The 22,172-nt window shown below is 45.8% G+C and overlaps 1 protein-coding gene across 2 annotated transcripts in view; it reads left to right on the top strand.

Moving 5' to 3' along the window:
• Nucleotides 1-3,132: 3,132 nt before the first annotated feature.
• Nucleotides 3,133-22,172, top strand: part of RAB4A (RAB4A, member RAS oncogene family) — a 45,965-nt gene continuing 26,925 nt past the window's right edge. The window contains exon 1 of one of the 2 annotated variants that reach the window (XM_086679721.1): nt 3,133-3,411. In XM_086679721.1, coding sequence (XP_086535847.1) covers nt 3,381-3,411 — 31 coding nt within the window. In that variant the 5' untranslated portion in view covers nt 3,133-3,380. The remainder of the gene's footprint in view (nt 3,412-22,172) is intronic. The other variant, XM_086679722.1, reaches the window with a different exon arrangement.

Genomic DNA, 22,172 nt, shown 5'->3' with positions numbered 1-22,172 from the left:
TGGGCACGTCACTTGCTCTGGCCCATGAAATATAAGCGGAAACGATTCTATCCATTCCCGATGGAATCTTCATGAGCGGATGCACAATCGGTGCTGGTTCCTTCTCCTGCCCGGGTAATGGTGGAAGCGTGTGTTTATACGAGACTTGGGTCAGCCTGGGTCTATGAGTGCTCACACGGAGCTGAGTCTCTGCCACCATGAGTGGGGCAGGTGGTCTGAGGGATGAACGCCATTGTGTCAGTCATAGGCATGTTGGGAGATCTTTGTTACTGCAGACAATTTAGCCCATCCTGACTGCATATTCCCGAACAACAGGCGTGTCCAATGAGAGATGTAGTCTTGTTCAGCCCTGGAGCGCAAACTGGTCTAGGGGCCTCTGAGGTCTCTTTCAACCTGAAGAGTTATAGGTCACAGGTGTCACCAGCCTGGGTGTTTAACTGAGGTCACCTTTTCAAGCCTCTACCTACCTGGGCAGAACCTGGGTCCTTCTTTTTGTTGTTGTTGTTGTTGTTTTAATTTTATTTGAGAGAGCATGCAAGCAGGGGAGGCAGGGGAGAGGGGCAGAGGGAAAGAGAGAGCGAATCTTAAGCAGGCTCCACGCTCACCACGGAGCCTGACAAGGGGCTCGATCTCACGACCATGAGACCATGACTTGAGCCAAAATCAAGAGTCAGACGCTTAACTGACTAAGCCACCCAGGTGCCCTTCTTAAAGTAACACCAAGGTATTTCTGAGTCTGCAAGGACCCAGACATAAGTTGGCTCGTGTTCTTCAACTCCAGCCATCAAGTAAAGTCACCAAACCACATAGGCTGTAACCAATGCTCTCCACCAAGCCTAGCCCCACCAAGGATGCCATTTCCTTTCATTCCCAATGCCATTACTTTCTGGGCCATCAAGGCTATGCTGGATTCTCATTCCTAAGCCTTTTTAGGGCTCCACGCCATGGGACTGGACCACTGGTCTCGGTCCAACCCTTGCCTAGGAGTCTAAAAGGCCCCTTCAGTCATTGTCCATCTGTGCTCACTGTTCCCTACAGAGACCACTGTCCCTACCCCTGTGGTCCTCTGCTGGTCCTGGAGAACATGAATCCTTGTGAGGCCGGCAGCCCCCTGAGATTCCTAATTGCTCATCTCATGTGAAGCATTGCCAGGGAGCAAGAAGGAAAGTAAAGGAGGCATTGGAGGAGCGGATCTTCTGGAAGAAATCCTTCTCCCTTCATTTCCTGTGGACATATCCCCAGTGTGCTGAGGCTTTTGGAAACTTACTTTTACTCCATCACAACCCCCCCCCCTCGAAAAGAAAGGAGAAAATAACTGGAGAAAACACTAATTCTGCAATAAGTTCTCCTTCCACAATCAACAGCACCTCAAAATCAAAGGCGGTCTCGAAGAGATTTTAGGAGAAATTTGGTTTCTCTCAAAGATCCACAGTTACTGAGATGCAAAGAATCTTCCACACTGCTATTCCAAAACTGTGGCTCCTTCAAGCCTCAGCTTTTGCGTATTTCCTTTTCTAATTGTGATATGTGCCTTTGTATTTGCAAACTAGATTTCTTCGGGTAGTTTTTCCAAAACAAAGACTTTTCCCCAAGGGTCTAAGTCTTCATGGTCCACAGAATAGATAACTTCTCTCAGCCTTGAAACAGCAGCTTAACTTTTTTATGTCTACCACTCTGTCCAGGTTTCAGAGATCTCGAGGTCCAGTTTTAATCAATAACCCAAGCAATCACTGTAACTCGGTGATTTCTTATCCACAAAAACTTCTGGCAGGAAGAAATCTTCGATTTAAAGAATGGGATCCCTGTCTTTCGTTGGAAATAGTTTCCATCAGATGAGCCTGCTATACTCAGGAGTGTACATCCGAATTAACATGCAGAAAACCAAATTAAGAAAGCAACAAAGTATCTCAGCCACCGAACAAGAAATATATGCAAAATAATTCTAGATTATAGTCCTCACAATATTTCAGCATGGGGCTTCTCTGTGATTTAGAAGCAAGGGTATCTATTTGCTATTAAGATCAGAGAGAAGAGTAAAATGTAGAGCCAAATGGCCATTGGGGAAGAGGGGAAAGTTCTCAAAGTCTGATGCCAATTTATGAGGAGGATGGAGCCAAAGGGACTCGAAAAAAACGTATTTACTAGCCTTTTCCCCACAGTGCACGTTACTTGCGAGCTTAGCCAAGGCATATTTTAGTATCCTACTATACCTTTTGAATAAGGTTGGGTCTTAGGACATAGGATGTGACTCTGGTCATGCTCAGTCGAAGCAAACTCCCAGCCAAAATTCTCTTCCTAATAAACATTTACCTCTGCACTTCCAGCAGAAGGGGACTCTGAATTCAGCTTTGCGCCTTAAATCAGAATACCCAGCCACCGAATCCTAACCTAAGCTGAGGTCCGGGAGATGCTTCTCGGCTGCCCGTAAGCCAGATTCCCCTAACATGGGACGCAGAAGGGCCAATGTCTACAGTCTTCTGGGGACTCTCTCCAGCACCAGGGCACCTTAAGTTCTGACCGTTTTCTCCAGATACCAGCTTAGCCCTACAGGAGAGGGCCTGGCAGGTCTGCGTAAAGCTGTTTCCCGGCTAAGCCAGCCTCCTCGGCCACAGGGGCTGGTCTTCTAGCTGGACGACTGGGGCTACCGCCTCCTAGTTACCCATTAACCACGTTCCCCGGTTGACCATAATAGTTTAAAGAAGTCTTTTCCTGCCTGAGAGCCGCTAACGACGACGACGACAAAGTCTTTACCGCGGAGGGCCAACCCGGCAGGACTGTCTTCCCACTGCAGGCATTTTGCCGTCCCTGCCCAGGAGCTAGACCCCACTGTCCCCAACACTCGGTCACCCCACAAGCCTGCGGATCGCAGGCCCCTCCCCACCCCTGCAACCCGACCTCGGCCAGCCGCAATCCCCCGTCCGCGCCCTGCCCCACCCCCGTGCTCCCACTCCAGCCCCCGCCTCCCCGCGCCGGGCGCCCCCCGCCCCCGCCTCCCGGCGCTCCCCGGCCCCGCCCCTGGCCCGGGCCCCGGCCTCCCCGCGCCAGCTGCCCCCCGCCCCCGCCGCGGTCTGCGTGCGCACGCGCGACCACGGAAGGGCCGGGCCTCGCGCCCCCTTTCCTCCTCCTCCTCCTCCTCCCAGTCCCCGTCCGGGCCCGGCGGGGGGCGGAGGCCGTGCGCCTGCGCGGAGCCCGCAGTCCGGCAGGGCCGCAGCCGCGGGGTGGCCGGCCGTTGCCGTGGGGACCGCGGGCCCCTCCCTCCTCCGCTCCCCTGCCGCTCGCCGTTCCCACCGAGGCGCGGAGGACGACCCCGGCCCCCCACGCCCGCCGGCCCGGCCGGAGCTGCAGCCGGTGACCCGGCGAGAGGCGGTGCCGCTCCCAAGATGTCGCAGACGGCCATGTCCGAAACCTACGGTACGAGGCGGCCGGGCGAGGCGGGCGGGTGCGCGCGGGGCCGCGGGTCTCGGGGGCGCGTCCGGGCCGCGGGAGGTCGGGGGCGGCCGGGGCGCGGGGGCGCGGGCCCGGCCGTGCGCCGCCCGTTTACGTGATCTGCTTTCTCAAGTTTCCTCCGGCCTTTTCTACGCGCTCACACGCGGAGGGTTTTCCAATTATCAGGAGCTCCGGGTCTGGAAAGCCAGTTGAAGACTTTCCTCTGCGATGTTGTCCCCGGCGAGGGGCCGTGAAGGACTTAGGGCGACGCCTGTATTTCAGTGTGTTCTTCGAATATTCCAGCATGACCTTTCCTGGGTTGGAATTCCTTTCTTTGCCCTGGGATTGCAGTGAGAAGTAATCGATAGACTAACCCGTGTCTTCGTGCGGAGACCTCTTGCCTCATTTATTTCTCTCTTGCTCCGTCTCTCGGGTGTTTAGTCCTTTCTGGGTTGCATTATGGCTGTTTATAAATGTGCCTTTTTAAAATCCTAAACACCCTGGAAGCAGAGCCCTATCTGCTTAATCTTTGCTGCCCCTGTAGCACCCACACCTGGATGCTATAAGGGAATCATTTTTTTTGAGTAATCGAAAGCCTTCCCAATTCATATACTGTGTTGTTGTGCTTGGTTTTAGTCCTGCGTGGTAAAAATAACTAATATCGTACACGTCTCCTTTGCATCAGGCTCGAGATGTTTACCAGTCTCTGATTACTTGTTCGGAATTGTGCGTTCTCAGATTAAGACTTTGATTGGGAGTTTTACAATCCCAGGGAGAGGTTCAAGTTCAAAAGTATGTGCCCGGACTCAGATCACTTGTGGTGGCCCGCTGCTCCTTCAGCAGACACGCGTGGAATGGCAGGGTGGAGCCAGCAGGGTGCTGCAAATACCGCAGGCCACGCGACAGGCGTGGTTCTGGGCTCATGGAGCATGCAGTCTAGTGGCGGATACAGGGTTAATGCCATCAGGACACTAACAAATGAGTAGTTAAAACTCCGGGCAGGAGTTCTGGAGGATTGTGCCTTCGGAAAGTATGTTAGAAGGAACCCTGGCCCAGAGTGGGGAGCCTAGGAGGTAGCAACTGGTCAGGGCGGCAGAATGGCAGATGCCCAGGGCTGGGGAGACATGGAGTTCCAATAAGGGGAGCCTAAACAGTGGTACAGAGGTGAGGGCGAGGTGGAGAGAGCCTATGGAAGGTTCCATCTTTCTCCTAAGAGGGGTGAGGTCACAGTGCATTTGCTTCACCTTCAGCCTCTCCTGTGACTTGTGATTGCCCTGTTCTTGGTGCCCCTCGGGGCATTACACCCATTCCTAGAAGACTTAGGACATCCTCCAGGAACCCGATGGCTTTTGAAGTGTTGTCAGAGCCACAAATGGTCCCGTTCATCCATGTGGTCGGGTCCTCCCTGTACAGAACCACAGTCGGGAGATTTTGCAAAGAAAATACGCTTCTCTAGCGATTTTTGGTTGTCCTTGTGCTTTTCTTTGTTTTCGAGTGCTCCTTACCCCACACTTTTTTTCTCTGACCTGGATAGGAGCCTTAGGGAGGGGTGGAAAGTCTGAATAAGAAAACCAGGTGGGGATTATGAATGAGGAAGAAAGGACTGGAAGAGTTCGGGAGACGGAGCTTTTACATTTCATTTGTGTTATATGAACTAACCTTCATAAAATATCGCATATCTCTATTACACTTTAGATGCAGTTAATTGAACTTTTGAGCATCACAGATTAACTGATTAAATTATGATCATAAGGGGGCGCCTGGGTGGCTCAGTTGTTTGGGCGTCTGACTTCAGCTTAGGTTATGCTCTTACAGTTCGTGGGTTCGAGCCCCACATCGGGCTCTGTGCTGACAGCTCAGAGCCTGGAGCCTGCTTCGGATTCTGTGTCCCCTCTCTCTCTGTACTCCCCTGCTCACGCTCGCTCTCTCTCAAAAATGAATAAATGTTAAAAGAATGTAATAAATAAATAAATATCATAAGGCTTTAAGCAACAGTGTTCTTTTGTCATGATTCCGTCCAAATATGTTTTTACTCACAATTTAATCTTTTTCTCTAATAGAGAAAGTTAGAAGAAACTAATGGAATAGAAAATTGGTTTTTAGGGGCACCTATGTGGCTTCAGTTGGTTCAGCATCGGACTTCGGCTCAGGTCACGATCTCGCGGTTTGTGAGTTCGAGCCCCGCGTCGGGCTCTGTGCTAACAGCTTGGAGCCTGGAGCCTGCTTCGGATTCTGTGTCTTCTCCTCTCTCTCTGTCCCTCCCATGCTCATGCTCTGCCTCTGTCTCTCAATAATAAATAAACGTTAAAAAAGAAAAGAAAAGAAAAAGAAAGTTGGTTTCAGAAACAGCAAATGTGGCAGTTGAAACTGCCAGCCAAAAGTCGTAAGCTGTCACCTTCATTTATCATTGACCATATTTGCACAGCATTGTTCCCCAAAAGTAAAACAATCGGGTTCCACCTTCCAGACGTGTGCCTCTTGGCTAGCTGGTAAAGGAATGTTTGCCTAACCTTTAAACTCCTTTGTGCTCTATACTTATTTTCTCTTCCAGAAAAGGAGGCTCTGTGTAGCTTAACAGCAATAGGGTGAAAAATAAAGAGCCAGTGCTTATAAAGTACTAGTGATGAGCTATATCTGCCTTTAATGCTTTTTAGCAAATTAAGGCAATATGTCTTCTTCCATAGACTGAGTAGTAAACATTTTGCCCGCCCTGAAACTAATAACCACATGAATACTGTATGTAAGATTGTAACACACAGTTAAAATCTAAAACAGATCTGTTTCCGTTGGAAACCCTTGTCTAAGTATATCTAAACTGAAACAGTGTTTCCCCAGTGTAGATTTCAGAGCATTCTTAAAGCCAGTTAGTATGGCTAAAGAACTCCAGCCATCTGAGACTTGGGAGGTGACACAAATTGGCTTTAAGTAATTCCTGACACCAAGATTTGCGAGACAAATTAACAAGTGGATTAGGTAGTCCCAAGCAATGATGGCCAAAAGGGGGCTAAAAAATATAAGTGGTGCAGAAAATGCTAGGGGAAAAAAAGTAAGGACTAAAGCAGGCTAAGACTGAGGGAAAAAAATCTAAGATCAGTCTCTACACTTTGGACTTTATGCTTTCTACAACGAACACGGTTTAATGAAACAAGAACGCAAATTGTTAGTCGTGTGCTGAGTTTATTACAATATAGTCTTCATATTTTTATTTTGTGCCTTATTTGGAAAGCACAGTATTATAGTATTTACCACATCACTTGGAGAATTATCAAGATGTTTTCTTTTAGAAATATTTCATTGTAGGCCGTTGCGGGTTGAATTGGATCCCCCAAAAGATACGCTCATGTCCTAACCCCAGGTACTTGCGAATTGTGACTTTATTTGGAAATAGGAATGATGTAATCAGGTTAAGATGAAGTCCTGTTGGATTCGGGGAGGCCCTAATCCAATGACTGCTACCCGAATAAGAGGGGAGAGATTTGGGTATAGACACGTGCAGGGAGAATGTGATACGAAGGGCAGGCTGAGACGGCAGTGGCCAAGGACCACAAAGGGGGTGGGCACCCACCAGAAGCTAGCAAGAGGCAGGGATGGGTCCTTCCCTAGAGCCTTCAGTGAAAGCATGGCCCTCCTGACATCTGATTTCAGACTTCTAGCCTCTAGAACTGTTGGACAATAAATTTCTCTAGTTTTAAGCATCCGGCTCATGGCATTTTGGTATGGCAGCCCTATGACACTAAAACATGGGCCTTGGTAGTCAGAATATGACTCCTGGAGAAATTTGGGCTTAATAGGGGAAGTAGAGTAAGGACATTTGGGGTAAAGGAAGTAACATCTTCAAAGGTACGTGGTGCCAGTAAAGTATAAAATAACTTACTGTTAGAGAAATCACCAAAATAACCATTACCTGAATTTCATAAAAGACATAAACGTCAGTCAAGGAAGCGTATAACAGCGGCATAAAGGACCTTTCTCCAAATCGAATCTATTTGTCATTTCTAACGTCTGTGTTTCCTTTCCTCATGTGCTGAAAACGGGTGACCATTTAAAGGACTAGAACGTGGGGAACACTGCACCAGAGGTCCTCAAACTGCTGGGCCCCCGAGTCCCCTGGTGCGTAAAGTTGCAGTTCTGATTCAGCAGATGGGGGGTGGATGGCGGCTCCACGGCTGATCGGCTCCCAGCCCACGCAGATGCTGTTGGTCCGGGGACCTGATAGAAGGTCGAGATCCTGCGCTATGTAACGGCTCCCGTGCCCAGACCTTTGAAAACTTGTTTGTTCGCTTTTTGGTGGTGTGTTTGTTTGTTTGTTTGTTTGGGGGCGGTCTTGAGATCAAGGCTGCCCTTTATTTTTTTTTAATTAAGTAATTTATTTTCCAATTTATATCCAAGTTGGTTAGCCTCTGATGCAACAGTGATTTCAGGAGGAAACCTTGTTCTTTAGAAAAGCAAAAGTGGACGATAATTTTCACAGTCACTTGAACTATAAAGCATTCCCTCCCAATCCTTGCCTGTGACTTCTGCCACTCCTGAATCTCTGTTTCCAGTCATATCAGTCCCTCAGGCTTAAGAGCCTGTTTTGAACTCCATACCTAACTATTCCATTTGGATGGCCTGGGGTATCGTAACACACTGCATCCCAAACCCAACCAACCCATTCCTACTCCCCAGCCTTCTCTTTGTCTCTGGTACCCATCTGCCTGAGAGAAAGTTGGAATCTTTAATTCTTCATCATCCCATCTCCTGAATCCAGTTGGTTTCTGTCTTTTTTTTTTTTTTCAAAATTTTTTATTTATTTTTGGGACAGAGAGAGACAGAGCATGAACGGGGGAGGGGCAGAGAGAGAGGGAGACACAGAATCGGAAACAGGCTCCAGGCTCCGAGCCATCAGCCCAGAGCCTGACGCGGGGCTCGAACTCACGGACCGCGAGATCGTGACCTGGCTGAAGCCGGACGCTTAACCAATTGCACCACCCAGGCGCCCAGGTTTCTGTCTTTTAAATAGACCCCTTAACGTAGTTCAAGTTACTGTTAACCCTAGAGGAGGCAAGGGAAGGTTAGCGGGGGGGGGGGGGGGGGGGGGGGGGGGGCCAGATTAGTGGATTATAAAACAATGCCTGTCTCCAGGCACAGCAACCTGAGTAGTTGGACCAGTTGTTTGCTGCTGGTGGTATGGCGTCCTAGTAACTGGCGGTAAAAGCAACCTCTGTAGCTCCCGCATGCAGGAAGGGAAACCGACCGCCTGGGCAAGGGTGAGGTGGGTTCCGGTAGGGGTAAATTAGAAGGGGTCCTGGTAAAATCTCTCCGGGGACCCCGACTACTGGCAACTTAGGCCACAGCTTCACGGGAATATCATCATGATTTAAGTAAATGGTGTTTCCAAAGCCTCTTGTGCTCCATGAAAAATAATTCCACGTAAGCCTAAAATGTGAACTTTCCTTCCTAACTTAGTAATAATAGTAATACCTCTTCTGTTAAGAACCACGTCACTAATGTGTTTTGAAAAGTATCTCACACTTTGGGCCCCGAGGCATGGAATTAGCCGTAACAGGATTCTTTCCACTTTTAGCATATCTAATCAGGGAAGCGTTTTGCTCTGAATATTTCTTTGGAGTGAGGAGAAAGCTGATGTTGTTTCTTGAATGTCTTCTCATAATCCACCCTCTAGAGATTGGTTAGGCTAATGGAATAGATTTGCTTTTTTCCCGTTCCTGAAAACTCCGTTAGGATACATGCCAGTGAAAATAGTTTGAGAGAAAAACCTTTGAATCCTCTGTGCTCTGTGTTCTCTGAATATCGCTGCTTTCTCTACCAGTCTGATCTTAGTAATGGACCATGCTCTGTATGTTTGAAGAATACTTTTGTGCTTCTCTGTAGCTGTGAATGTAATTTAAAAGCTAAAATGACATGCAGGGTACTGTTGTTTAAAGGGTGGATAAAGTTGGGTAAATGTGAAGAATAAATAGCACTGCAACATATGAATCAAATAAACGCCGTGTAACTACAAGTTTTCTCCCTTTGTAATCCCCCTCTGAGCTCCCCAAACCAGAGTAAATTAATGTGGAGAGATCAAGAAGTCCCTGATAATGATGGCTGTGACACCTGGAGAAAGACTGCTTTGTACTCTGCCACAGCCAAGTGCATTCCTGCACTACTCAGGATGGCAGACTCCTTTATGACAACGCGTAGTTATCTTAGTCTTCGTTTCTTTCTGTCTCTCTTCTGTGCTGTGTCTTTGGCATCTAAGTCCTTAAAAAAGCAGCTAACGATATTTAGGTGTGCAGGGTAGGGTACACCGTTCATCAAGGGCTACTAAATTATGGGCGAGTGGACGTATGTTAGAGGGAGGCTTGTAATTTTTCAAATGTGAATTTTTAAGCATGCAGAAAAAATTTGGAACTTAAAAACAAAGTATCTCTCTCTTTTGTTATCATTTAAAATGTCACTGTATGTGGTGTGCTCCCTTAGTTATAAGACTGTTTGTCTTGTTCATTTGCTTATGCCCTGTTATTGCAGAAGTCCTCATAAAATACATACTATCTTTGCACTGGACTTTGCATGTCTTTTTTTTTTCTATGTTTATTTTTGAGAGAGAGAGAGAGAGCAGAGCATGACCGGGGGAGGGGCAGAGAGAGAGGGAGACCCAGAATCCGAAGCAGGCTCCAGTCTCTGAAGTGTCAGCACAGAGCTGGACACGGGGCTTGAACTCACGGACTGCAAGATCATGACCTGAGCCGAAGTCGGAGGCTTATCTGACTGAGCCACCCAGGTACCCTGCATATCTTTTTTTTTTTTTTTAAGATTTTATTTTTTAACCAATCTCTACACCCAGCGTGGGACTCGAATCCACAAGCCCAAGGTCAAGAGTTGCATGCTCTACTGACTGAGCCTGCCAGGTGCCCCAGGACTTTGCATATCTCTTTAATAATCTGCTCAAATCTCAGTTGCGACAAAGAGAATGTTTCTTTCAAGATGAGACCATGAGCTCTTTGAAAGCAGGGGTCTGCTGAGACGTCTCTGTGTCCCTGGTGCTCCTGGACACGGCCTTCTGGGACTGCTAAAAGCACCTTTGATTTGATTCCGTTTGAGAGGTGGCGTTTTTCTTCTAAGTTACAGAGTATGAAACAAAAGGCCAGGTTAATAGGAAAACCGACTTTAAGACATAGTTTTTTTTCTTTATGGTAGAAACCAAGCAGTCTTTACATTGTGTGTAATATAAACGCGAGACTAATTAAAACGTCTTCCACAGACCACGTTTGCTTGACTTAAAGAGGTCACACAGGGCATCCTTTAAAAAATAGATTTCCCTTCTGAGAACTCGGATCTGAAATCAGTTCACAGTGCACGGGGGCCAGAGAGTTGTGGAGGTACTTTCACGGCTTTCTGGAGCTTCAGGGCCTCACGGCTGCCCAGTGGTGAATGTACCTAGGGAGAAAACAGGTTGATCAAGTGGAAGGAGGTTGGTCGACCGTGGAGGTGAACGAGCCTTGAGGGCAGGCTTTGGTGTATCCATCAGGCACTTCAGGGGGAGACTGGCACCCTGCTCAGTGGCCCGGGAGCACTTGGGGGCAGACGTAACCCTGTTGTGATGGCAAATGTCTCAGACGATCTGAATGTGTGGTTCCTAAGCATTCAGATGCCTGGCACTGGGTAGTTACCAAGTAGCCAGTGGTTGGGTGAACTCCCCTAGTCCTAAATCCCGGCTTACTTGACCGCCTTTTGATTTTAAACCGATTCTATATGACCAAAAATAAAAGAATTTTTGAAATTGTGCGTACCACAGTTTCTGTTTAGTCGATAATAGGTGATGAGCCCTTTGGGTCATTTCATCAGGCGGAATGCTTCCAACTGCAGGGGGCAGAAAACCCAACTCACAATGCTGGAGGTAATATGGAAATGTATTTTTTTCAAATAACTGTCAGTGAGGAGGGTGTTCAGGGTTGGCTGAGTTGGGAGCTCAGCTGTGTGGGCAAGGACCTGTAGCACTGTCATCCTCACCCCTGCAGAGCCATAAAATGACTACTCTGTAATCCGAGTTCCTTCCTTTCCTTCCTTCCTTCTTTCTTTCTTTCTTTCTCTTTCTTTCTTTCTCTTTTTCTCTTTCTCTCTTTGTTCTTTCTTTCTTTCTTTTTCTTTATTTATTTAGAGAGAGACAGAGAAAGTGCAACCGGGGGAGGGGCAGAGAGAGAGAGAGAGAGAGAGAGAGAATCTCAAGCAGGCTCTGCACTGTGAGCGCAAAGCCCCACTCCTGGGGCTCAAACTTGAGAAACTGAGATCATGACCTTAGCCGAAGTCAAGCGTCAGATGCTTAACTGACTGAACCACCCAGGCGCCCTTCGGTCACTTTCTTGTTACGTCCGTAGGAAAGAGGAGCTCTTCCCTGCATTGATGGAGTAAAAGTTCTTCCTCTCCACCCGGTTGAGCCACATTGGGTCAAGTCCCTGTCCCTGGACCCATTATGTGGCCAGGGTAATAACACTTTGCACTGATTAGCTTAAGGCTGTATATTTTTCTTTTTAAAATTTTTTTAAGTTTATTTTGAGAGAGAGAGAGAGAGAGAGAGAGAGCGAGCAGGTGAGGGGCAGAGAGAGAGGGAGAGAGAGAATCCCAAGCAGGCTCTGCACTGTCAGCACAGAGCCCAGTGTGGGGCTCAAACTCATGAACCTCAAGATGATGACCTGAGCCGAAACCAAGAGTCTGACGTTAACCAACTGGGCCACCCAGGCGCCCCAAGGCTGTATGTTTTTCTAATCCAGTCTGGCAGGGAGGAGGGGGCTGGGAATGGCCATAATTGGCTTAAAATAACCAATGCCTGTCTCCAGCTTTGGGGTCACATTCACCTGTTCCTTTGGCTCCTTGGGGAGTAGCTGTTAGGCAGTTATCTGCTACGATAGCATCTACCGCAGCCTCCAAAACATGTAAGCTGCAGTTCCCTTTCAACTGTTTGTTCCAAGTAAGGATCTTCCCGAAGAAGATGATGGGCTTAAACGTTCCTTCACGCCTCCCCTCCTCCGGTGAGGAAGCAGTCCGAGAAAGCAGCACAGTAGTAGAAAGCGTGGGCTTCCACGTTGGCCGTATGCACACACGTTAGAATCCCTTGTCTTCTTAGAAAACAAGAAATTTCTCCTGTCGTTTTGCAAACGGGATACACTTGCACTCGTTCTTAGTTCTTACGGTCTTTGTGAATGCATTAAAAATATTTGGTGTTTTGAAGACTAACGTTCCTCTTCAGAGTCACTTTGACCGTGGTAATATTTGGGGGGGGAATGGAAGTTGCCATTTGGTGGCCATCGCTATTTTCCCACTTTTCGTATATTAGCACCTTGAATAATTTTGTCATAAATATGTATATAATCTAGGATACTATATAAGAATGAAGTCCAGGGGCTCCTGGGTGGCTCAGTCAGTTGAGTGTCTGACTTCGGCCCAGGTCATGATCTCACAGTTCGTGAGTTCAAGCCCCGCGTCGGGCTCTGTGCTGACAGCTCAGAGCCTAGAGCCTGCTTCAGATTCTGTGTCTCCCTCTCCCTCTCCCTCTGCCCCCCCACTCTGCCTCACTCACGCTCTGTCTCTCTCTCAAAAATAAACAAACATTAAAAAAAGGAGAATGAAGTCTATATTTTAGATTATCCTTTTTTCAATTTCATGGAGAACTCCATAAGTCTAGACATTGACTGGTAAAACTTTATTGGTAAAATTGATTTTGAAGTGTCTTTTGTTACTATGTAAACAAGTTCCTTTAAACGTTTACAAGTATAAAAACATGGTGAGTTAGAAGTGACCCATCTCTGTATTTCCTCTGGGATGTATTATACAATAATAATTTTCCCTGTTACATTTTGCCAAGAACAGTGTTATTTCTAGCTATTGCATGACCAAAGAAGCTTTTAGGTCAGTATCTTTGAATATGTACTGATTGAAGATTCTTCTGGTATTAACGTGTTGCTCTGTTTCCATGGTTGTACAGGAAATTTTTCCTTACTGAAAAACCGATGGTGTGCCGAGCCTAAATTATAACTCTTACCTCTGGATAAAGATGAAGTTAGGGCACGTGGTTGGTTCAGTGGTAGAGGATGCACCTCTTTTTTTTTTTTTAACGTTTTATTTATTTTTGAGGCAGAGAGAGACAGAGCATGAGCAGGGGAGGGTCAGAGAGAGAGGGAGACACAGAATCTGAAACAGGCTCCAGGCTCCGAGCCATCAGCCCAGAGCCTGATGCGGGGCTCGAACTCACGGACCGCGAGATCATGACCTGAGCCGAAGTCAGACGCCCAACCGACTGAGCCACCTAGGCGCCCCGAGGATGCACCTCTTGATCTCAAGGTTGTAAGTTGAAGCTCCACGTTGGGTGTAGACATTGCTTTAAAAAAAAAAAAAAAAAAGATGAAGTTCTAATAATCTATGCAGAATAATCTACTGGACTTTGTGTCCAGTGTCTCTGATCCTTACAACAACAGTGTAAAGGTAAACACTATGTCCCACTTACAGGTGAGGAAACTGAGAGGTTCGGTGCTCTGCCTGAGTCTCAGAGCTGGGAGTTGTAGAGCCAGAATTTGGGCTCCAATTTGCCTTGTGTCACATTCTCAAGGGTAGTTAGGTTTTTACTCTGCATGTATCTTGTACAGAAATCTCTTCCATAAAACCTCCGCTCAGTGGTGACCCAGATTAAACATGGCCACTGGATGTCATTGCTCCCCTGCATGTTCTAAACAAACATGGACATTTAACATGAGTCAAAATCTGTCTCTGAACTCAGGGTAAAACCGGGGGGTGGAGAGTAACGGGGACCAAAGCTTATACCTTCCAGACCAACGCGGAAGACCTTTAACATTCACAAGGGATGCTTTCACAGATGTTTGTAAATGTGCAAATACTGTTAACGGTATTCAGGTTTGCTCCAAAGTCGCAAGTCAGAAAGACAACATTTTGTGTATGTATCCTCCAATAAAAAATTAACTGTTCACCTTCTCTTTTTTAATTACACCAGTTGGAGTGTTCTCTGAAATATTTGACAAACCACTTGCCCTTACTTCTTAATATGATTTTATCTTCTCATGTATCAGAATCAAATGGAACATCCTACTCTTGGAAGTATCCAGAACACCTGGATGGCTCAGTTGTTGAGCACCCAACTCTTGATTTCAGCTCAGGTCATGATCCCAGGGTCATGGGACTGAGTCCTTGTCAGCTCCGTGCTGAGTGTGGAGCCTACTTAAGATTCATTCTCTTGGGGCGCCTGGGTGGCACAGTCGGTTAGGCGTCCGACTTCAGCCAGGTCACGATCTCGCGGTCCGTGAGTTCGAGCCCCGCGTCGGGCTCTGGGCTGATGGCTCAGAGCCTGGAGCCTGTTTCTGATTCTGTGTCTCCCTCTCACTCTGCCCCTCGCCCGTTCATGCTCTGTCTCTCTCTGTCCTAAAAATAAATAAACGTTGAAAAAGATTCATTCTCTCTTTCTCTCTCTCTCTCTCTCTCTCTCTCTCTCTCTCTCTCTCTCTCTGTCTCCCCCTCTCCCCCCCCTCCCTTTTCCCCCTCTCTCTCTCTCCTTCCTTCTCTCAGTCACTCCCCCACCCCTCCCCCACTCCTGCATGGTCTCTGTAAAACAAAATGAAAAAAAAAAATGCTTGAAGTATCCAAAACTTGTTCCCTGCTTAAAGATGATTGTTTTTATCAGGTCTCTTTGTCTCTGTGCACCGCACTGGTCACTGATTTCCTTTTCGGGACAGTTTTGCACGTTGGGAGTATTCTTTCTGTTTTTATGTTATTACATCACGTAGAAAGCAACTAGGAACTCACAGCTTCAGTGCTGGTGGCTGACCAGGCTCATTCACCTGCTAACTACCTTGCATCCACACCCCCGGGCCCCACAGTGGATTTGATCCAAATGAGGTCTTCTGCAAAATCACAGAGCCCGTCACCGGACCTTGAGCAACCATCAGTCTGTGGTGCAAATGTTAAATCCACAGACGTCACGGTTCCTCTCTGCTGGCATTTAACTCAGAGTACCAGAGTCGGGCTTTAGGCTTTGCCTTCTTTCCCACCTCCCTTGCCTTATTTTTACCTGCCCTTCACAGGTCACGTGTTCTTCCACCGCCCAAGCCATCTCTCTCTCCCAAGCCAACACTTCAAGCTTTTGCAGCTTAATTCCTGCCTGACCAGCGTTACCAGAACGTTTTTCTCTTTGAAGCTCGTGCCATCTTGCGTTCTGTGCCCTACTCGATCCTGCTCATCGCTGTGACGTGATGACCTCGGGGCTATCCCTTATTCTACAGGGTCCCCTGGTGTAGCATCTCATGCCCCACCCCCGCGCCTCACCGCTCCTGGGTGACTGCAGCGTCCGTGCAGAGGGGTCAGTCCGCAGCTTAGTGTCCATTTCGTCACTTCGTCTCTAGGCACCTTCTCTTCCCCGCCCCGCCCCCAGGTACTCACTTCCCCGGCTGCTCATTGGACACAGTCCTTCCACCCGTCCCTTCTTGGTCCTTCAACCGTGCAGATCCCCGGCCCTGGCTTCCCAACCCGCGTGACCTGCCACCGTGCAGACAGAGCGCTCTTTAGATTAAGCTCACTGCGGATTTGGGGTCTGCTTCGAAGGGGCTCTCGGTAGTACTTGGCGATCCCCTCTCATCCTGGCCATCTTGCCCTTTGTCCCCACCTTCACTAGACCCCTTGTCTCCTGTCCAGTAGAAGACAGGGGAGAACGTGCCACGCCCAGGAAACCACCTCTCCTCCCCTGCCCTTCTCCAACCCGTGAAGTGACTTACCTCCACGCTCGCTCGTCCTCCACCCTTCTCTTGCAGTCTTGGAAGAAGGGAGGTCTCTCTTCCTGTCTGCGACCAAGCCCTCCCTCCCACCTTGGACTCCCCCCTCGAGTCTTCAGACTCGCGCCACCGATCCACCCTGGAAGTTCCACTTTGTTCGCCCTACACTCTGCAATCCCCCCGGACGCCCAGGCTCCTTGTAAGGCTGTCAGTACTTTTCATCCACAGCGTCCCGCCTCTAAATCTTCAGCCGACTGGCTTTGCCCCGTCTCAGGCAAGGATGAATTCACCTGGGGTGCTGGGGCCTCCTCCCTTGGGAGCACCGCTCCCCCCACATCTCCACTGTGTCGGCTCACCGGTATTTTAAACTTCACCTCTCTGTATTTGCACTCGTTATTTTGCCACGAAATGGATTCCTCTTCCAAACCTTCAGTATCTCTTATCACAGGTGTTGGTGTCCCACACCAGCTGGTTGCCGAAGCCAGAAACCAAGGAATCCTCTCAGATGGCCCCACTGTCGCAGCACGCCACATTTCTTCTGCCCGGAAGTGAAACGTGGAACCGGTCCTGTGGCCCGGGCCACCAGCCCTTGCCTCCTTTCTGACCTTTGGAAATCTTAAATGCCAAACCATTGCTCATGGGAGAAACTAGGAAGGCAAAGGCCATCTTGTCTGCTCACTATGACTTAATTTTCTGGAAGACTCAAGGTCATCGTTGGCAATCAATTGCTGAATAAGTGTGCTGTGCTCTTAGAGGCACTTCCTGGCTCATTTCCTGGTCCGTGGTTGCCTTTGCTGTGAGCACTTGATTGTCCTTGTGCCTGAAGTTCACAGTCCTACTTAGTATATATGCTTCTAACCTGCTCTGGTCTGAGAAGTTAGAGGTTCTTGAAAGGAATGTAAAGACAAGTCAGCAAGTCCCCAATGAGTGAGGTTTCTCCCATAGAGTTAATCCTTTGGCTCTCTGTTAGCTATTTCACTTGGCATGGAGGCCATTTGTTCCTGATCTGTACTTTGTCCGTGTTCCTGAATTGCTGACTTTTAAATAGGAACTGATTTTTATTTATGTGATACCTTTCCTATTATCACATTTAAATTTCTTGTGAAAAATTAAAAGTTCATTGGTAGCATATATTCATTTTAGATTTTCTACTTTGGGATATGGTCTTTCTCCCACTTCTAGGCTTAATTCATGCCAAGGAAACCCTCATCAGGTGAATGTAATTATCATAGATTCGATGCAGAAAACTTTTTTGTGATTTTGAGCCCCCAACTTAGCAACCATTCTAATAAAACTACATCAGGTCTGCTTGAAGTAAACCTAATTATTTCACAAGTTCTCTTTAGGTTATCTTATACAACCCACCTGGGCATTTTTCCTTCCTTAATTACTCTGTAATATGGTTAGTTACCTGCTCCTAATTAAAGCCTTTTGTAGCCGTTAAGCACCGTCCGCTTGACATATAAAACGTATATGTACTTTATATTTGATGTGTATGTCCTTCAGTTTCAAAGAAAAGAGAAAAAGAAAGTAAAACCCCACGGTGATAAAAAACAAAATAAGTCAGTAAAATCAATTCAAATTCTACCCTACCATGGAATGGGGGCATGAGGCCATCAGACCTCAAATACTACCTCTCTGAAGAGAGAACATCAGGCTGTACTCCTGACCCCGGGGTTGAACATGAGCACACGGGGCTCCCGTCTCCTGGTGCTCAGTTACAAGGAGGTGTGTGAAATCCAGATCCCCTTGTAAACAGGAGGGGCATTAGCTGAAACTCCTCACAGAGTTGGATTCTTCTCACCTACAAAGAATAACTCATTACCCATTGTGGTGCTTGGTTTTATCTGTGTTAGCCAAACACCTCTATCTCCAGGCAGAAAATAACATACTGACTGGACCGCTTGGCTTTGTAGCTGCCCTCCTTCCTTCTGGGTACCATTTCCTTCTTGAAGTACATCCGTTGGTAACTCTTCCAGTTTAGGACTGTGCATAGTAAACTTATAGAATCATTATTTGATATGTTACCTATTCTTTTTTTTTTTAATTTTTAATTTCTGTTTATTTTGAGAGAAGGAGACAGCACATGCAAGCACAGGGGAGGGGCAGAGAGAGAGGGAGAGAGAGAATCCCAAGCAGGCCCCATGCAGTCAGCACACAGCCTGACATGGGGCTCCATCCCCCCAAACCCAAGATCGTGACCCAAGCCAAAATCAAGAGTCAGATGCTTAACCAACTGAGCCACTCAGGCGTCCCTGTTGTTTTATTTTTTATAAAGCTTTTTATCTTGAGATAATTATAGATTCACATGCAGCTTTAAGCAAAATTACAGAGATCTCATGTCCCCTTTGTGTTTTTCCCTGGTGGTAACATCTCGAAAAACTTGTAAGACACCACAACCAGGATATTGATGTGGCCACAGCTGCAGGTACAAAACATTCCTATCAGCACAAGGATCTATTGCCCTTTATAGGCACACACTGTTCCTTCCTGCCCCCACCCCCTCTGGAGGCCCTGGCAACTACTAATCGGTTCTTTATTTCTATAATCTTGTCACTTCAACGATGCTGTATAAATGGAATCATGCATGCATTGCGTAATGTCTTGGGATTTACTTTTTCATTCAGTGTATTTCTCTGGCGATTCCTCCAGGTGACTGCATATGCCAACGGTTCATTCCTTTTTACTGCCCAGTAGGATTCCCTGGTGTGAATGTACTAGAGTTTGTTCACCTGCTAAAGAGCATCGGAGTGTTTCCAGCTTGGGGCTATTACAAATAAAACTGCTGTAAACATTCATGTGCAGGGTTTTGTGTGAACATAAACCTTAATTTTTCTGGGATAGATGCCTAGGAGTGCAATTGCTGAGTGATACGGTAGTTGCACGTGTCGTTTTTTAAAAACTGCTGTTTTCCAAAGCAGCTACACCATTTTACATTTCCACCAGCAGTGTGTGAGTGCTCTGGGTTCCGAGCATTCTTGCCAGCATTTGGTGCTATCACTATTTTTTATTTTAGCCGTTCTGATAGGTGTGTAACAATACCTCACTACTGGTTTCAATTTGCATTTCCCTGATGAATGGTTAATGATGAGAGACATATTTTCACATGCTTATTTGCCATTTCTCTATCTTTTCAGTGAAATATCTCTTCGTATTATGTGCATTTTCTAATTGGATTATTTGAGTTTTTATTGTGGAGTTTTGAGAGTTGTTGTTTGTTTGTTTAACGCATATAACCTAGATGCTAGTCCTTTGTTGGATATATGTTTTGCAATCTTTTCTTCCATCCTGTAGCTTATCTTTTCATTCTCCCAACAAAACTTTCTACAAAGCAAAAGTTTACAGTCTTGAGGAAGACCATTTGATCAGTTTTTCCTTCTCTGGCTTGTTTTGGTTTGTGTTGTTGTTGTTGTTGTTGTTGTTGTTGTTGTTGTTTTTCCGAGTCAAGTCTAAAAACTCTTTGCTTTTTCCATAGATCATGAAGAATTTTCTCCTAATTTTTCCTAAAAGTTTTATAGTATGATGTTTTACCTTTAAGTCTGTGATCTGTTTTGAGTTAATTTTGCATAAGGCATGAGACTTAAGTCAAGTGTCATTTTTTCCCCTTATAGATGCCCAGTTGCCACAGCACTATGTGTTGAAAAGGCTAACTTTCTGGCACTCAGTTACTTTTGCAGTTTAACATCAGTTGGATGACTTCGTGTACGTCTATTTCTGGGTTCTTGATTCTGTTCCATTGATATGTGTCTCCTCATGTCAATACCATTCAGTCATGATTACTGTAGCTACATAATAAATTTTCAAATCAGGTACAGTGGTTCCTTCCACTTTATTCTTCTTGTTCAAAGGTGTTTCATCTATTCTAGTTCCTTTGTCTTTCCATATAAATTCTAGAATAAGCTTGTCTGTATGTACCGAAAAGTCTTGCTAGATTTCTAGTAGAAACTTTATTAAACATATGTATCAATTTAGGGAGAATCGACATCTTTACTGTGTCCAGTCTTCTAATCCATGAACATGGTATATCTCTCCCTTTATTTAGATTTATTTTGGGTTTTTTTCCATTATCATTGTATACTTGTCAGTATAGAAGTCCTCTACATGTTTTCTTATATTGAGACCTAAGTATATTTTTTGGGTGATTGTGAGTGGCATTATATTTTTAATTTTGATGCCCACGTGTGTGCTGTTAGTATTAGAAATACAGTTGATTTTTATATTCTCTAATCTTCACCTTGATGAATTCGCTTATTGATTGTAGGAGGTTGTTTTGTTTGAGAGTCCTTGGATTTTCTGTGTATACCGCCATATCGTCTGCCAATAGGAACAGTTTTATTTCTTTTTGATCTGTGTGGCTTCATTTCCCTTTCATGTCTTATTGCCCTGGCTGGAACTTCCTGTATGATACTGAATAATAGTGGTGGCAGCAGATATCCTTACTGTGTTCCTCATCTTGGGTGGGGGGAGTAATCTTTCATCATTGAGCATAAGGTTAGCTGTACAATTTTTGAAATGTTCTTGATCAATTTGAGGAAGTTCTATATTTATTTTTTTGAGGGTTTTATCACAAGTGAGCATTGACTCTTGTGAAATGCTTTTTCTGCACCAATTGGTATGATCGGCTGGCTGACTTCTTTTTAGCCTAAATAGAGTAGTGACATTGATTTTCAAATATTGAACCATCCTTTTATCCCTGAAATAAAGCCTACTTGGTCATAGTATATAATTTTATTTAAATTTGTAAATATAACATTACCGAATTCAGTTTCCTAGTATTTTGTTAAGGATTCGTGGGAGATATTGTGCTGTAGTATGTTTTGTTTTAATACTGCCTTCTTCCGGTTTTGGTGTCACTGTAATATATGTAAATAAAAATTTTTAATATTTTTATAATATGCAATTATGTATTTAATAATACATACTTAATATATTTTTAAGCTTAAAATATGTATATGTATATAAAACATACCATTTAATATATAACATTAAATATATAACATTAAAATATTTAAATAAAAATGTATAATAAATCAGGTAATAATAAACATCAGCTTCATAAAATGACTTGGGAAGGGTTCCCTCTTCTATTTTCTCAAAGAGGTTATATGGAATTGTGTTCTTTTTTAAAAATTTGGTAGAATTCTCTAGTGAAAGCATCTCAGCCTGAATATTCCTTTTTTGTGAGTTTTAAAATTACAGATTCAATTTCGTTAGTCACTGGAGGGCTATTCAGATTGTCTATTTTATGTCGGGTGAGTTGTGGTACTTTGTGTTCTCAAGGAATTGGTCCATCTCATCTAAGCTGTCGAATTAATGCGTATAGAGTTGTTCATGTTATTCCTTTGTTATCTTTTTGATGTCTGCAGGGTCTCTGGTGACATGCCCTGTATCATCCCTGAGATTGACTATTTGTGTCGTCTTTTTCTCCTTGTTATAGAAATGGGTTAAAGATGGCCCTGTATATTGGTCCCTCTGTTGTTTTCTTCCTCCTGGCAAGCTGGGACATCCGTTCAGAGTCTACCAGCACTAACCTCAAATTCTTACACACTCAGTTGCTTAAAATTCAGCCCAAATAAGCATATTTTTAGCCATTTAGAGACTTCCTGCTTTGCATACCCTGTGAAATTACAGGCACCATCTGCTAACCTTTGACAAACTCAAGGGCTATGAAGGATCTCAAGCTGCTAGCTGCCCCGCCAGACTGCTGGCGACATCATCTAGACACATAAATCCCCTCTCAAATCCCTTCTCCCCCAAAAGTCCCCTTGCCCTATTCCCCTTCTGGGCATCTTGTCTGGAAGTTCTCCTGCTGAGAGGGATATCCCCTCCGATGCAGCCTGTCCAAGTGTGCCCAAAAAAGTTTATTGTGCCATCTCACAGTCTTGCCTTTTTCCTTGGTCAGACCTTAATTCCTTGAACTCATTACGGTTTTGCCAGAAGCTTATCAATTTTATTGATCTTTTCAAGGAGCCAGCTTTTGTTCATGGGTTTTCT

The sequence above is a fragment of the Puma concolor genome, chromosome D2 (genome assembly GCF_028749965.1).
Source record: "Puma concolor isolate L17-30 chromosome D2, mPumCon1.1.hap2, whole genome shotgun sequence".
In the NCBI taxonomy this organism is placed as follows: domain Eukaryota; kingdom Metazoa; phylum Chordata; class Mammalia; order Carnivora; family Felidae; genus Puma; species Puma concolor.
Note: the sequence above shows the minus strand (reverse complement) of the source record. Positions and strands in the feature narration are given on the sequence as shown.